At 44.1% G+C, this 17146-nt stretch overlaps 1 protein-coding gene across 1 annotated transcript; it reads left to right on the top strand.

Moving 5' to 3' along the window:
* Positions 1 to 7078: 7078 nt before the first annotated feature.
* dusp4 (dual specificity phosphatase 4) lies at positions 7079 to 16141 on the top strand. Its single transcript, XM_078794293.1, has 4 exons — positions 7079 to 7793; positions 8740 to 8867; positions 11631 to 11850; positions 15334 to 16141. The coding sequence occupies exons 1-4, from the start codon at positions 7424 to 7426 to the stop codon at positions 15720 to 15722; spliced, it is 1107 nt and encodes a 368-aa protein (XP_078650419.1). The 5' UTR covers positions 7079 to 7423; the 3' UTR covers positions 15723 to 16141.
* The last annotated feature ends 1005 nt before the right edge of the window (positions 16142 to 17146 follow it).

Genomic DNA, 17146 nt, shown 5'->3' with positions numbered 1-17146 from the left:
AAGGATTCTTTACCATTGCGATATAGAACCATTTTCGGCATTTGTGCACATAACTCACAATATGGAAGCAACTTTGGCATTTGGCGGAGGTCTGCACTCTTTTGTACAGTTTCTTTAATATAATAACAACTTCACATTTTTGACTTCTTTTCTGTTGCAGTGGCAAGTAGACCGTTAAATGTTACTTTCTGACATGAGGGTCGAGGTCGCGGACCTCTCATTGTATCATGGCTGATATGACGTGATGTCCTGCTCTTTTAAAGCTCTGTGCTTTATCCAGATGGACTTTGCTACGGACCCCATCATCTGTTTACCCGAAGGCAAGCCAACCTGTGCTCTTGCCTTTAAAGAACAACTACTTTATGATATTTTACACCCTGATATACGTTTGAACGATTAAAGACATGAGCTGTTAAAGACAGGGTGTTAATGCGCAGTGTTCAGCGTGGGCCCCGAATTTCTAGGTCTGAAAGTGATTAAAAATAAAAAATCATCCATATTAGATGTGTCCTACTAACCAGTACTTGGTGAGTATGTGCTGGACCTCCTTTTTCACAAGGATTTCCATGAATTATTTGTGTAGCCTGTCAAATAATTGCAACCGCAATCCAAAAAAAAAAAAAAACGTGGCATATTTTATTTGTTATTAATTCGTTCCCAAAGGTCAGATTAAAATGGAAATGTACATAAAAAATAGCAAATTTTTCCCATAAGAACTCCCATATTTTGCCATTTTCCCCCCATCGCCCACTCCCATTTAAATCGTTTCCTGTGTCGGCAAATAGGAACCGCCATGTGTGACAATATCTCAGCTCTTCTAACGGCACAACTGTTATACTCACGCTTAGCTCTTCCGGTTTCGGTCTAAGGTGCCAGGCCTTCTGGGTAATGTATGTAAACATTTACCAACACAGTACCGCAGGTGACAACGGTTATTTTCCAATGCAAACGCTGCCAGGTATGTGTCTTTGTGATACAATTCGGAAGCGTTGTGATGCGGCAGATTGCGATGAGACTTCATGGCTTGTGTGTCATTGTGCGCCTCCAGCCATCGCACAGAGGGGGCGAGGAAGGAGGCAAATGTTTCACTTGAGTGTTGTGTAACTCTTCTCTTGTTGGTTGTCAAGCAATTGGGCAATTGACTCATGGCTACACACTCATAGCGACACACACACACACACACACACACTACACACAGAGGAAATCCAATCACTTAAATGTGACGGTGTCACATTAACAAGGACACTTCACTTCCTCTCGTTCCTCCCCCATCCATCTCCTGTCCTTACACTCCCCACCCTCCAACCACAGCTTCTTCCCATCCCTCCCCCTTGCACACTTCATCAGTGGTCGTTGAATCATTGTGGGCTTTTTGTCTGAAGAATTAGAAGAGACAGAAGAGAAAGGTCAGCTTGAGTTCAACCTGTTTGTTGTTTTGTATGCAAGTGTATGCACATTAGCTAGTGCTGTCTTCCCCGGGCCAAATTCGCTCTGATTGTTGTCTTGGTGACAGTTTCTGGCAGCGTGTGTCAACAAATGTGAGAGCTGATTTTTTGGTTTAACTCAGGGGTGTCCAACGTGCAGCTACGGGGCCATTTGCGGCCCACATCCATTTTTTATTGGCCCATTCAAAAATATAATTTAACAGGAAAACCACAAAAGAAAAAACAGCAGCAAAAGCAATTTTAAAAGAATAAAGTCAAAATATTCTGAAAAAAAGGTAAGCTAACAAGAAAAAGGCATAATTTTGTGAGAATTATGAGAATTTTTAGCCTTGAATTTACGTCTTCTAAACCTATGAAGCCAAAAATGTACCACTTCCACACTTTTATTTTTACTCGACCATGGCTACTTGTAGTGTTAAGGTAATGTCTCAATGTTTTGTGTCCTTACTGCCATCTAGTGACTTGAATTTCAAATTTCATTCATTTTCTACCACTTATCCTCACAAGGGTTGCGCGGGGTGCTGGAGCCTATACCAGCTGTCATTGGGCGATGGGGGGGGGGGGTAAACCCTGGACTGGTGGCCAGCCAATCACAGGGCACATATAGACAAACAACCATTCACACTCACATTCATACCTATGGGCAATTTGGAGTCGCTAATTAACCTAGCATGTTTTTGGAATGTGGGAGGAAACCGGAGTACCCGGAGAAAACCCACACATGCACAGGGAGAACATGCAAACTCCACACAGAGATGGCCGAGGGTGGAATTGAACTCGGGTATCCCAGCTGTGTATTTTAATATGTTTTGACTAATAATAGACCATTGTCTATAACAAAACAGACAGCATTTATTTATTAATTGATTTGTGAAAAACTGCGATCTAGCGAGGGTGCTTGTACTGTGGCTAAGATCCGTATTGCCAACTACTGTGCAATGAATACAAGGTGAACTTTAAAGTCTGCTGGGTAGCGACCGCATCCTCTATGACAACTGATGGTTCCTTCACCTCTCACCTTGGCTGTGGTCCATGTGAGAGCAAAGTGCCAGACAGGAGTTGTGACAGTGGAAGCTTTCCACACAATCACTAGCTAATCTCCTCTTCTCATTAACTCAAAAGTGTGGCACAGTGAGCACACCCTCACAGAAATAATACACTTGTGTCTACTCCTAAAATATATATATATATATATATTTGATGCAACAAATGTAGTTTTGTGTTTCACCCTACACTCTTTACTTTCTCACTGTACTGAACTACACAGCAGGAAGTCAAAATGTATTTAAGTTTTTTATTTATTTTTCCTAAGCTGCTGCACCTCTCCCTAAAGGCCCACACCACACTCTGAATACATGTAGACATGTAGCACTTAAACCCGACAATATCAATAAATGGAATATTTCTCTATTGAGTGCATAACACCCCATAGTCAAATTGACACTCCTATTATTCTTTGTTTAGAGCACATTGCTCAAGTGACACACAGACTAGTTGACAGCCAGTCACAGGGCAGTAGTAAATACATATTTTTGTTAAATCTAGTCATCGTTGATCCGCAAGCGAGGAAGCAGGAAACCCATAAGACAAAGTTCACACTACCTTGAGAGGGTCAACAGGCAGCAAGGTCATTTTGTGTGTGCGTGTGTGCGTAGTCACCTTAACCAGACAAGAAGGCTGCTATCAGCGCAATGACCTTGCATGTGTGTTTGTCAAGCTGCTTCATGGCTAAGCTGTTGTCGGGTGCGTTACTCATTAACCCACACAGTCTCCGCGAGAGACAGACACAACATAGACCCTAAAAAAGGAGGCGCACATGATGTCGTCATCGTGAAGCCCGCCGGTAGTCTTTGCGGTGCCGTCGTGTGTTTTCATTGACATTATCAAGCGTGACACTTTAGCGGCCATCACTAATGTGCTTTATTGCTGTTCTTATTCCACCATGCGGAGCAGATGACAAGTCATCCCCCTCATCACAGTGAAAATATGGATCTGTCCTCACTCCATGCCCGGTGTTCATTTCCGCTACTCAATGGGCCTTTTCACCCTCACACTCCTTTCCCCTCTCTCTCTCTCTCACACACACAAGCACGTCATGCAGTTAACAAATACAGATGCAGTACATGATTCTTGAAAATGTAGCAGTAGTCACTCAGGGTTTAATCACTGCATTATGGGATTAGAGAGTAGCACAGATTCCGTGTATGTTTGCATGTGTGACAGGCTATAGGCTATGTGGTGGAGAAAGAGAACATCCAGGTTCAGTCAAAGTGACCTCTCCCTTTCCCGTTCCTAACACACCGTCAACCCCGATACATCCTCTGCATAATTCATCATAGAATCCAGCATATCATATCATCATTGTAAAAATGAATGACAATTATGACTAAGTGGAATTATAAGACCTATTTGCTCGTATTGTGTAGAAATTCAGTTTTTTTTAAGTACTTGTCATAACTTACACTGTTTCCTCCGCGACACCCCCCCTCCCCGATGTGTCAGGCCATCTCTGGTGTCTATTTTTAGAGCAGCTCAGGGTGAGCCCCGACTTTTCGGCGCTCGCCACCAACAAGCTACTCACTTGTGAAATGCGAGGCTGTTGTCTGTCTAACAATTTGGAAGGCTTACGTAACAATTACATAACATTAGTGGGTCCCATTCACGTTTCTTCGAGGCAGTTTGGTTTAATGAAACCACGGGGAGCATGAATGAGGTGCTTAAGCTGATATTTTGACCCTCTCGCTGAGCTAAAATGAGGCGATAGAAATATTCGACGCAGTTGTACGACCACGATAATAAACATACTGTTGAACTGACAGTAATACATTTCTGACAGCGCCAATAAAATTTATTTATCATGTTTGATTTAGCATGATTTTTTTTGTTATGACTGTTTTGAATTAGAAAATAAAATGTCTCCTCCCATTATGTGCGGAAGTGGTACGTTTTTGGCTTTTTAAGTTTTGAAGAAATACATTTGAGGCTAACTGTTTAGCTTGTTAGCTTAATCACCAGTGGCTGTCTGGAATGGAATGAATAATAAGTGCATAAAGGATACTATAGGGGTGTTATTTCATGTCTACAAGGCTCTAATAATGTTAAAAACCATATTTATACACAGTGTTTCTATGCTCTAACTATAACAATATTCAGTGTATGTACTGATAATGTTTTTCGTCAAGTGTCGAGATATCACACTTTGTTTGGTGGTCCGTGAATGCAACATCATTGATTGTTCATTGATCGTTTTATATTTGAAATGTGTTTAATAAGTATGTGAGGCATGTATCGATGATTAGGATGGTGCATTGAGCATTTTGGTTGTTAACTTTTATTGATAGTGAACAATGGCAATTGAAGAGAGAAGCAAATGTTGACCGGAAATCGGAGAACGTCACTGTCAATTAAGCAAGAGGGTTTGGAGGGGAAGGATTGATTTTACCGGGCATGTCAATTACTCGCGTGTTTTCATCATTCACTGGGCGGCGTGGAACGAAGCTCTCGTTATTGTAGTTGTAGTGCATAGCCAGAGAGAAAGAAGTGAAAGAGCTATTTACCAACACTGACGTGTGGCTATATGACAGCCCCCCCCCCCCCCCCCTTTAGTCGCTGTATTGATGGATGACGGCATGCATGCGAGCCAACGACGCGAGGGGATGAATGGATGGACGGGGAGGGCTGAGGGAGGGGTGACATCAGCACACAGTCTCCCTCCCCCTGACCAATCACCTCTCATCTGGCTACCCGTTGTCCCCGCCCCCCATCACCTCACCCTTGTTGCTACGGCAGCTGCAGCATCCCGCCATTGTTTGGGGTCGGTAGTAATGCGGTGCGTTCGTGTGTGTGTGTGTGTTAATGGAGGCTACGATCCAGCGCACGTGATCACCACTTACTATGCCATCTCCCCTCCCTCCTCATCCGTCACCCCCCCCCTTTACTCAGCCAGTCTTTTCCACAAGCATAACCAACATATCCAGTTAATGCACCATCCAAGGTCAATCAAAATCCCATCAGGATGCACAAACAGGATTTCAGGGAGTTTATGAGCAATCACAGTGACACGCACTTGCAATTTCTCAGTGCTTTAAAAGTGACTTATGTCTCCCTGACGTCAGCGTCTCTCATCATCTCCGAGGGTCAATGAAAGCAGCACAGCTCAGCCACGCAGCATCATGAAAATGTTTAATCTTTTAAAAGAACGCTGCATTACCCCCCCAAAAGAGCTCCACTAAGGACTTGCGAGGCTCTGACAGTCAGCTTCTTTCATATGAGTGTCTGATAAGCTGCTTAATTATACAGAACTATATATGCAGTCTTCGTTATTCATCTGTCCCAAAGAATCCGTATCGTATGAAAACCAAATACATCTTGTTGAATGGGACACCACCTTTGTGTTTTGCTACGACTTCTTGCTTGAATTGATGGTGGTTCTCACCTTCCTCATGAAATTACTGGCACTTGCAACCCTCCATAGTGGCTTATTTTGCAGCTGTACGCAATAAAATAAGCAGGCTCTATTGACCAGGTGACTGTAAAACATTCTTTGGAAAGCTGAACAAATCCAATGGATTGTAGTCCATTTTCCAGCTGTATTCCACTACAAATCACATACAATATTATTAGCCTCGCTATATCATATCTTGTTTAACTCGGCTGCTAATTTACTGTTTCCAACGAGGGTCATATATTGTCTTTAAGAATACATATGAAGAACATGTATACAAGCCGGTTGTGTACAAACAAACTAAGAACTGTAAGCCTTTTCTCTCTCATCTGCTGCACTCTTTGGTCTGATCACCATGGAAATGAGATCAACATGCAAATGCCTGAGCACGCTCACTAAGGCTGGCTGATAGAAGATGCAAATTGCTTTTCCGCTTGTAGGATTACACACACACACACACACACACACACACAGAGAGAGAGGCAGGTGCAGACGTATGTACATGCACGTGTACGTGTGCACACATACGTAAGCACTCCCACCTGCAATACTAAAATGAAGTGGAAGTGAACCAGTCGACGCAATGCTGGAAAGTCTCACTTTGTACAAATTTAGTACAATTTCAACTTTTTTTTTCATTAATTTCACAATGGGCTAATTCCCACTTTAGTCATTATTTGTTATATTTTTCTGAACATTTGATGTTTTGAATACTATTATGGATTATGACTCAGGTTGTCTGCACCGCCTGATGAGGTTCCATATAAGATTTGATAATAATGACCATGTCAGAGAGTTATTCATTTCAAAATAGAACGATAATAGCAGTGGAGCTGTTCCTAATAGTTTGGTTAGAAACCATAGACTTCAAGACCACTGCAATCCACAATAAATATTTTCTTATTAATATAGAATAAAAGACATTATGTTCTTCCCTAACCGGCTAGTTATACCAAACCACTCATGGAGTGAGAGCTTTTCTTCCTTACACACACGCGTAATGAAAAAAACAAACCAATGACTCCAAAGTAAATAGCGTTATTGGAGTCATAATAAGGGAGTAGCTCCCCAAAACCACCAGTTGTTTGAAAAGGAGAAGCGTGTTGTTGACAGGACGGGTGTCAAAGTCCACGGTGCAATCCCATCTCCTATCTCCTCCATCCACTGTGCTTCATTGATGTGTTGCGTTTTTATGAATGGACAGCAGGGGAGGACGGCGCGCGAGACTGCTCGGCCTGTGATTGGAGAAACCGGATGACGTCACCTCCGCCGTGACGCCATGCTCCTCATTCATAAAAAAGGAAAAGAGGAGAAACAATCGTGGAGAGAAGCGGCGAGCGAGAGAAAGGGGGAGGTCGCGGTAACAATGAGCTCCACGGGAGACGAGATGCTCGCATAGAGGAGCGGCGCAGCGGCGTTGGGGGGGCGGGTATCCACGCGGGATCCGTCCGCGCACACATACACACACACACGGGAGGCGAGAAGCCACAACGAGTCAAGTCCGCAGAAGAACCCCCAGCACGAGCGACGCGCCATGGAGGAGCTCTGCGAGATGGACTGCACGGTGCTCAAGCGGCTCCTGAAGGAGGACGGCGCCCGGTGCCTGCTGCTCGACTGCCGCTCCTTCCTCGCCTTCAGCGCGGGACACATCCGAGGGGCCGTCAACGCCCGATGCAACACCATCGTCCGCCGCAGGGCCAAGGGCTCCGTGCTCAGCCTGGATCAGGTCCTAGCCGGGGACGATGAGGTGCGGGCCCGCCTTCGCTCCGGGATGTACTCGGCCGTGGTGCTGTACGACGAGCGGACGCCCGACACGGACACGGTAAAGGAGGACAGCACGGTGAGCCTGGTGCTCCACGCACTGTGCAGGGACTCCGCCACCACGCACATCTACTTTCTCAAAGGTGAGGACATGACTATTGCCTTTCCGTGAAATATTGCAGTACTCTACTTCGTACTACAGCATTATACTAAACTGACACACATTATGAGAACCTTTCCAAAACCTTTCCTTTTGTACTGTGGCTGCATCCCTCATTTGTAGTACTTGTGTTAGATTAGAGGTCATTCTTCAATAGTGATTAAGAAAGCATCCTTAAAATAATAAAAATGACAGTCACAACAGTACACATATTTAACATACATACAGTGTTTCATTGTATTACGTTCATATGTATGTATTGGATTTGGCTGAATGTATTACCAATACCCACTCCATACAATTCCATACAACCTAGACACACTATAATATTCTATTTGATAACATACACATACCTTTCTGCATGTTTGTCATATTTAACACCCCACACATACAGTATGCTGCTTGTCAGGCTGATCGCTAGCGTTTAAGATGTTGGGGTTTGTCTTTTTTGGAATAATCCACGTACGTAAACACACACACAGGCATCATTCACACACCGACCAATGGCTAGGAGCTGAGTGCATGAGGTAATGCCGTTGCGTTGATGCTACACAAAGCCAGAGGGACTTCCATGCAGGGTGATCACACACACATATACTGTACATATTATCACTTCTATAACAGGATGCTTTGAAATATGAATTTGATTTAACCCTCTCATATGCGAGCTTTCCACTGTGGAGCCTTGTATGTATACAGTATTACAGTATATGTGTGTGTCTTCTAAAGGCGACGTTTTACAGTTAATCTGATTGGATTTGCCTGCAGGGTGTCGTGGTGAGTTTCCAGATGTATAGCGGATAAAAAAAAGCAAAGGGATGATGAAATAGTTTCTAATCCACTGCAGTCAGTCAGAATCATTGAGACAAGACCGCATGACGGGAGAAAGTCGCCGTAGACGCGCCATCAACGCTATGTCTCGTTTCCAGGTGGCTACGACAAGTTTTTCACAGAGTACCCCGAGTTTTGTTTGAAGACCAAATCCCTGCCCTCCCTCACGAGCCAGTCCAGCGTGGAATCTTCATGCTCGTCCTGTGGAACGCCGCACCACGACCAGGTAAAAGGCCTAAAGTTGTTACTGTCAACTGCAGTTGCAAGAGTTAACTTGATAAAATGCAGATTAATCGGTTATCCAATTAATGGACAACTATTGTGGTATTCGATTAATTGTTTTTTTTATTTAAAAACGTAAATATCTTACCTAAATACCGTAGTCATCCATGAAAGTCAAAACAACATAATCACACACAGAGAAAACGCTGACATGTTGATACGCTAAATAATATATTGCTTTGTTTACAGTATAACACAGTATACTGGGTGGCGACCAGTGCCTCTTGCCCAAAGTCAGCAGTCACAATAAGCTTTTTTTAATTGCAGTTCCAGCTGATGGATCTGCTGTAGGTCACTGCCCCACTGAGCCCGATGCAAGTGGATCTGCATCCTTTTTCCATAACTAAGTTAATGGTCCTGCTTTCCAAATGCCAACCGTCAACCAAATAGAAGCTTTTTGTGTTTTTAATGAGGATGAAAAACTCTATTTGCACACGTGATTAACGTCTACCAGTACTTGAGCAAACTATCTAGTTGGGTTCCTCAAGTGGCAGTTGAATTAAGTTCAAACGCAGCAGCAGCTGTTGGCTATTTGCCTTGCTCAAGGGCATCTCAACTGTTGTTTGCGTTTCCGCAGTCGTTCCCAGTGAATTTGGGAATGTAAACCATGCAGACACAGACCTCGGAGCTGTAGCGGCGCGTCATAAAACGTCTTCTAAATAAATGCGCTGAGGTATCAGTCTTATGACAGCACGGCCACACTCCGCCACTTATTCTCCCCGCTTCCGTCGCTTCCCGTGACCCCGGTGGATCTTGTTTAGTTGGTCCGCGCCGATTTCACGCAACTCTCCAAGTCACATGCGGCTCCGCTTCATTTCCTCCGGAACACAAGCGGAACAAGTTGAGACAATCGGGCCTCTGTGCGTTTTTGAAGAAAAGAGATAGTCATTGGCCACGCTGTCAGGTGGACTTCTGCGAACACTTCCTGTCGACGAGATGAGCTAGTTTAGCCCCCCCCAACCCCCCATCCTCCTCCTGCTCACATTACATCTCTTAGCGGTATTGATCACTTCCTGACTCTGGCAGGACGAGGTCGTCAGCAGTGACAAAAACGAACACAACCCTCGTCGATAGGAACCACTGATCCACTGAACAGGAAAAACCTCTTCCGCTTTGAAACTGTAAACATTGTGCTGAATTTTGTAGTGAAATATTACACTTGAATACCAGTCAAATGATGACCTTTATATTGTATTATTTATTTAAAGTTTGATTTTTATATCTGACGTTTTACTAATTGAGATAAGTGACATGGTTCTGCCATTTGGGATTTGTGTTATCATCGACACGCTTTTTTATTGTTGTATGTAAACACCCACTCAAGGTACCACATCTAGATAAAAATTACAAGAATGAAATATTGGTTGTAGAAAAGACCAACATGAAAGTTACTACTCTGCGTTTTAATGCAGTCAGCTAATAATTATAATGGTGGTTATATGGTATATGGTGTATTTCCACGCTGTGGAATTATTTCCATGTTTCGCCTTTGGATTGTAACTATGCCATTTTTTGCAAAGATGTACTACCTCTAATCTAATATGGTTCTGCGTTGGTGCGTGACTTGCTGAATGAGCCCAGTCGTCGTTTACGATCTTCTATATATGGTTTTTAATATTATTAGAGCCCTCTAGACATGAAACAACACCCCTATAGTCACCTTTGCATTTGTATTACTTATAGTAGATATAATTTTAAAAAATATTTTTTTCTTCTTGTGTTGGATATCGTCTCATCAATGTATCGTAATGGGATAATAATAATGTGATAATTATGTAATAATAAGTAAAAAATAAAAGCAAACTCTGGGCATACAGATATGTGATGGACAGGAAGTGATGTCGGAGGTTCAGAGTTGAGTTTTGTCTATTGTGCCGAGAATTTAAAGCAGCAATAAATGCCCGTGCTGGCACTCACTTCTGGTCCTTGTGTCACTGAACAAATACTGACTCCTGGTGGCCATGTAAAATACTACATTCACAATTAGAACGCCTCTTCTGCTTTGTATTTAGTATTTTAGCTTGACAACCATGAAACCATGACACGAGATGTGACCTGACATTAGTCTGAAGGAAGAGTTGCTGAATGTACGTATCGGAAATGCAGGGCAAAATGGGTAAAACAGTAAAAAGCCAATATCAAGCATCTCTGCTAATTATCGAATAGAAGGTATATTCACTGATGAGCCTTTTAACGATCCAGGTAATATGGTTACTGCTTTTGCTTTGCCAGTTAGCTTTACTGCAATAGCAGACATATCCTTTGTGAGCGGAACCGGCTGGGCCCATCCATATAATTAAGACATTTTCCTCAAATGCCGCACTGAAAACATGCTGACATATTTCCACTATGTGTGACCATCAATCTCATGTACCCGGTGACCCTTACACTAGTCGTAACCACTGGGACTAATGTGATTAGACAAATATTTAAGTGGAGTCACTCTTTCACTCCAGTCATCTCCACACACAGAAGTCATTGTGTTCATCATGGAGGATGTTTTCCTCTCGCTAGTGTGTTTGTTGGGGTTAAAGGTACAATATGGGTTATTGGACCTTGGAATAACTGCTTTCAAATCACTGGGACGCCGTGCAGTGAGGAGAATAGATGTCATAGCCTACGTGAATACTGTGTTGAGCTTTTTTCCTTCCGACTACTGAGTAAAGAAATTCAATGAAAAAAGTACTCACAGTTCCGTCTTCTCCAGGGTGGACCCGTTGAGATCCTCCCGTTCCTCTACTTGGGCAGTGCCCTCCATGCCTCCAAAAAGGAATTCCTGGATGCCATCGGAATCTCAGCGCTGCTCAACGTGTCATCGGACTGTCCCAACCACTTTGAGGGTGCCTACCAGTACAAGTGTATCCCTGTGGAGGACAACCACAAAGAAGACATCAGCTGCTGGTTTCTGGAGGCCATCGAGTTCATTGGTGAGTAAGTGTGCGTCTGCTTCAGTTATAGGTGCGGATGTCCGATAGTTATCGGACCGATATCAGCATAAAAATGCGATATCAGTTGATCAGATTTATTTAAAAAATACTGTATACAACACATGTTCATTCCACTACAGGAGATATGTCATGATACACATATCGGTATCGGAAATTGACAGTTGGTTTTCGGCAAAAAAGCCAATATCAGACATTGCTAGCTATAGGTCATTTTATGTCCAACATGCCACCCTTTGTTCCGCTCCGGTTAATGTCCAACATAAAGTACCACATATACAGATAGTACTGATTTGTTACTAAGCAGTTTTTCATCTTGGTTAATTGGTTCCAGAATTTCCGCAAAATAGTGTGTGGTAGATGAACTCTGGGGCTGATCTGTAACTGTGTGGTAGATGAACTCTGGGGCTGATCTGTAACTGTGTGGTAGATGAACTCTGGGGTTGATCTGTAACTGTGTGGTAGATGAAGTCTGGGGCTGATCTGTAACTGTGTGGTAGATGAAGTCTGGGGCTGATCTGTAACTGTGTGGTAGATGAAGTCTGGGGCTGATCTGTAACTATGGTAGATGAACTCTGGGGCTGATCTGTAACTGTGTGGTAGATGAAGTCTGGGGTTGATCTGTAACTGTGTGGTAGATGAACTCTGGGGCTGATCTGTAACTGTGTGGTAGATGAAGTCTGGGGTTGATCTGTAACTGTGTGGTAGATGAAGTCTGGGGTTGATCTGTAACTGTGTGGTAGATGAACTCTGGGGTTGATCTGTAACTGTGTTAGATGAAGTCTGGGGTTGATCTGTAACTGTGTGGTAGATGAAGTCTGGGGTTGGTCTGGAACTGTGTGGTAGATGAAGTCTGGGGTTGATCTGGAACTGTGTGGTAGATGAAGTCTGGGGTTGATCTGTAACTGTGTGGTAGATGAAGTCTGGGGTTGATCTGTAACTGTGTTAGATGAAGTCTGGGGTTGGTCTGTAACTGTGTGGTAGATGAAGTCTGGGGCTGATCTGTAACTGTGTGGTAGATGAAGTCTGGGGTTGATCTGTAACTGTGTTAGATGAAGTCTGGGGTTGATCTGTAACTGTGTGGTAGATGAAGTCTGGGGTTGATCTGTAACTGTGTGGTAGATGAAGTCTGGGGTTGATCTGTAACTGTGTGGTAGATGAAGTCTGGGGTTGATCTGTAACTGTGTGGTAGATGAAGTCTGGGGTTGATCTGTAACTGTGTGGTAGATGAACTCTGGGGCTGATCTGTAACTATGGTAGATGAAGTCTGGGGCTGATCTGTAACTGTGTGGTAGATGAAGTCTGGGGTTGATCTGTAACTGTGTTAGATGAAGTCTGGGGTTGATCTGTAACTGTGTGGTAGATGAAGTCTGGGGTTGATCTGTAACTGTGTGGTAGATGAAGTCTGGGGTTGATCTGTAACTGTGTTAGATGAAGTCTGGGGTTGATCTGTAACTGTGTGGTAGATGAAGTCTGGGGTTGGTCTGGAACTGTGTGGTAGATGAAGTCTGGGGTTGATCTGTAACTGTGTTAGATGAAGTCTGGGGTTGATCTGTAACTGTGTGGTAGATGAAGTCTGGGGTTGATCTGTAACTGTGTGGTAGATGAAGTCTGGGGTTGATCTGTAACTGTGTTAGATGAAGTCTGGGGTTGATCTGTAACTGTGTGGTAGATGAAGTCTGGGGTTGGTCTGGAACTGTGTGGTAGATGAAGTCTGGGGTTGGTCTGTAACTGTGTTAGATGAAGTCTGGGGTTGGTCTGGAACTGTGTTGTAGATGACGTTTGGGATTGATCTGTAACTGCACGGTAGATGAAGTCTGGGGGTAGAAAAGCACAAACAGTCCTCCGTCACATACACCTACACACATACACACATACACCAAAGGGACAACAAAGCGCCAAAACCAAATACCAAATAAACCAGAGCGGCATTAGCAATAAAAATATCCTTGCAGTGATTGGTGCATAAAGAGCTTTGCATATGTATGACGTGTGTGTGTGTGTGTGTGTGTGTGTGTGTGTGTGTGTGTGTAGGTGCTGGTATGTCATAGCTAGCTGCTGTGGGAGCAGATAGTGACTCATCCACTGTTACCGCGTGAACAGACGCCATGGCGGCGTTACCTGGAATCACAGTTAGCACAAACAATCCCCATCTTCCGTAAGATTGGCTTGAGACGTGTTTGATTTAAAAAAAAAATGCAATTCATTAGCAGGGAAGAGCAAATGAAGCCGGCTCATGATTCAATTTGGGGCTTTTAATATCCTGCAGGAAGGATGTGAGATGTGACTCTCCAGGCTGGCCACGCCAACTGATGCTGTCAGGGGAAATGGAATTTTCTGTAAACATTTTAATCAGACTATTATCTAAATCGCTTTATTGGCTGTAAGCGAGTAGGAGCGAGCGTGTAAACGCAGCGAAAAGACAGAAATGGCGCAAGGGAGGAAGTGTGAAAGAGGCAGCCGGATGACTCAAATATCTACACTCGTGTGTGTGTGTGTGTGTGTGTGTGTGTGTTGGTTGCTTAAATGTGATTTACCAGTTTGTCTGCTATAAATACAGTCTTTTAATCTAGTGGTGACAAAGTGTTACAGTTTTTATCCCCACGTGGAAGACAACAGCAGCTAACAAGCTAAAGTGTGTCTACTTAGTAGCTTCTGTTCAGCACATAAAACTTGATCACTATTTTCTTTTTAGCCATTCAGAAAAAACACGGTGTGCTTGAACGCCTCCTCGGTGTAGGGGCACAGGAGACAGATACAGAGTTGCTCATCGTGCTGTGTTCCGTCAACAAATAAACTAGCCTCATGCGCAAACACACACATGCACACACACACAGACACACACACACACACACACACGCACACAAACAATCACACACAATAGAGACGATTAAATGATTTGCTGGCTTGGACTCTGTCCATAATTGGGGTGTCACGAGACAAAACGATACATGAGATTAGGTCCTCAGTAACTACTCTAAATGTAAGTCCCTTGGTTGTTATTTTATCAGTAACTACTCTAAATGTATGTGCCTTAGTTATTAGTTCATTAGTTCCTCAGTAACTACTCTAAATGTATGTGTCATAGTTATTAGTTCTTCATTAGTTCCTCAGCAACTACTCTAAATGTATCTGCCTTAGTTATTAGTTCATTAGTTCCTCAGTAACTACTCTAAATGTATGTGCCTTAGCTATTAGATCCTCAGTAACAACTCTAAAAGTATGTTCCTTTGTTATTAGTTCTTCATTAGTTCCTCAGTAACAACTCTAAATGTAAGTCCCTTAGTTATTAGTCCATCAGTAACTACTCGGAACTAGTTCCTCAGTAACAACTCTAATTGTGTGTGCCTTACTCATTTGTTGTTCTTTGGGCAATGACTTTACTTATTGCAAAGTGGGACGATAACCACTCTTGTGTTAGTTTGTAAAAACATCATCTGACCTTTCACCTCTCTCTCTGCCCAGACTCTGTGCGGGACTCCAGCGGAAGGGTTCTGGTCCACTGTCAAGCGGGAATCTCTCGCTCCGCCACCATCTGCCTGGCCTATCTGATGAAGAGGAAGCGCGTACGCCTGGACGAGGCCTTCGAGTTCGTGCGGCGGCGCCGCAGCATCATCTCGCCCAACTTCAGCTTCATGGGCCAGCTGCTGCAGTTCGAGTCTCAGCTCCTGGCCACCTCGTGTGCAGCGGAGGCCGCCGCCACGGCCAGCCCCTTGCTGGGCCCCAAGTCGTCCGCGGGCACCGCGTCGGCAACGGGGACGCCCACCTCGCCCTTCATCTTCAACTTCCCCGTGTCGGTGGTGAACCCCGCCTACCTGCACCACAACCCCATCACCACGTCACCTGGCTGCTGATGGCCGGCCAATGGCGGCCAATGGCGGCGCTGCCCTGAAAGCGAGCACAGACACAAGGGACAGTGGACGGGGTATGTTCATGCTTCCAGGGAGGGGGTCAGAGGTCATTGGTGGGGCCTGATCCCTCAGAAACCAGCTCCTTCTTCTAACTGACCAAAAATAGACTTAAAGGAGTTTGTGTGTGTGTGTGTGTGTGTGTGTGTGTGTTGGACCTGAGGCGACACAACAACACACTCATGACTAACAAGTGAATAAGCTCAGTTGCCTGTTGCCATGGAGACCGCAGGTCTTTAAGGAGAGGAGATGGACGCAGGAAGGAAGCAGGAATTTTAAGCACCCTCTCCTTCCTCCTTTGGCGCTCCTCCTGCTGCCACACAAAGGACACGGATGGTGTGTGTGCGTGGGGGGGGGGCGGGGGGGTAGAAAGCAGGGGCCTCCTCAGTGACAGGTGCCGGGCCGACCGGAGTTTCCTGTCTGTCCTCTTCTTCCCTCTCTCTCTCTCTCACACACACACACACACACACACACACACACACACACACAGACCTTCCTCTCATCTCCTTTTATGTTCCTCCGCTTCATCTCATCTGTGCTTCTCATCTTCACCGCCTCCTCCTCTCAGATCTTCATCTTCCACTCTTCCCTGACAAGGCAACACAAATAAATGAGTAAAATAAGGAGGGGAAAAGGCCAGGAAAGCCCTTCCTTCCTTCCTTCCTTCCTTCCTTCCTTTCCACAGCCACACTTACGCACTCACGCTTAGGTGCACAAGTATTGGGACGCCTTTGTCATCATCAGCGTAGTTTACAGATTAAACAACCAATATAGCTATGATTTTTAAACTTCAGTCATTTTGGAAAAGTGTGATTTTTAAAGTCAAAATATAATGTTAATAATGTCATATTACAATTAAAATATATGGAAAATAAAAAACACAAAGAGAAAGAGCAAACCATTGAAATATTTGGAAACAATGTTAACTAACAATTAACAATGTTACCACTTTGGACACCCCCGACTTATTGTCCTTAGAGCTGCGGGTGCCTTCATCAATCTACGGTCCGCTGCTATCATCCCAGTGTTACAAATACTGTCATCTTTTCCTCAACACAACCACATTCTTGCCAAACTCGGCCTATCTGGTGAACCATAAAGCTACTAAATATACTTCACTCTAATAATACTTTTTATCCAGTGAATGCATTCATATTACGTTTCCATTAGGAAGGTCTGTCCACACACTCACACACTCACACACACACACACACGAGTCCCTGCAATACTGAACTTGAATAAGACGAGACTAGAAGTGATCTTTTACCATACCAAGTGACCATATGCATCCTGACACGCTCACAAAGTACACGTTCCTCTTAAACAAAGATTGTTCACACCTATTTCTGTAGCACTTTCAAGTGATGCAA

This window comes from Doryrhamphus excisus, linkage group LG10 (assembly GCF_037039965.1).
Source record: "Doryrhamphus excisus strain RoL-2023G ecotype Guam linkage group LG10, RoL_Dexc_Guam_v1.1, whole genome shotgun sequence".
NCBI classification, from domain to species: Eukaryota; Metazoa; Chordata; class Actinopteri; order Syngnathiformes; family Syngnathidae; genus Doryrhamphus; species Doryrhamphus excisus.
This window is presented reverse-complemented; position numbering and strand designations above follow the sequence as displayed.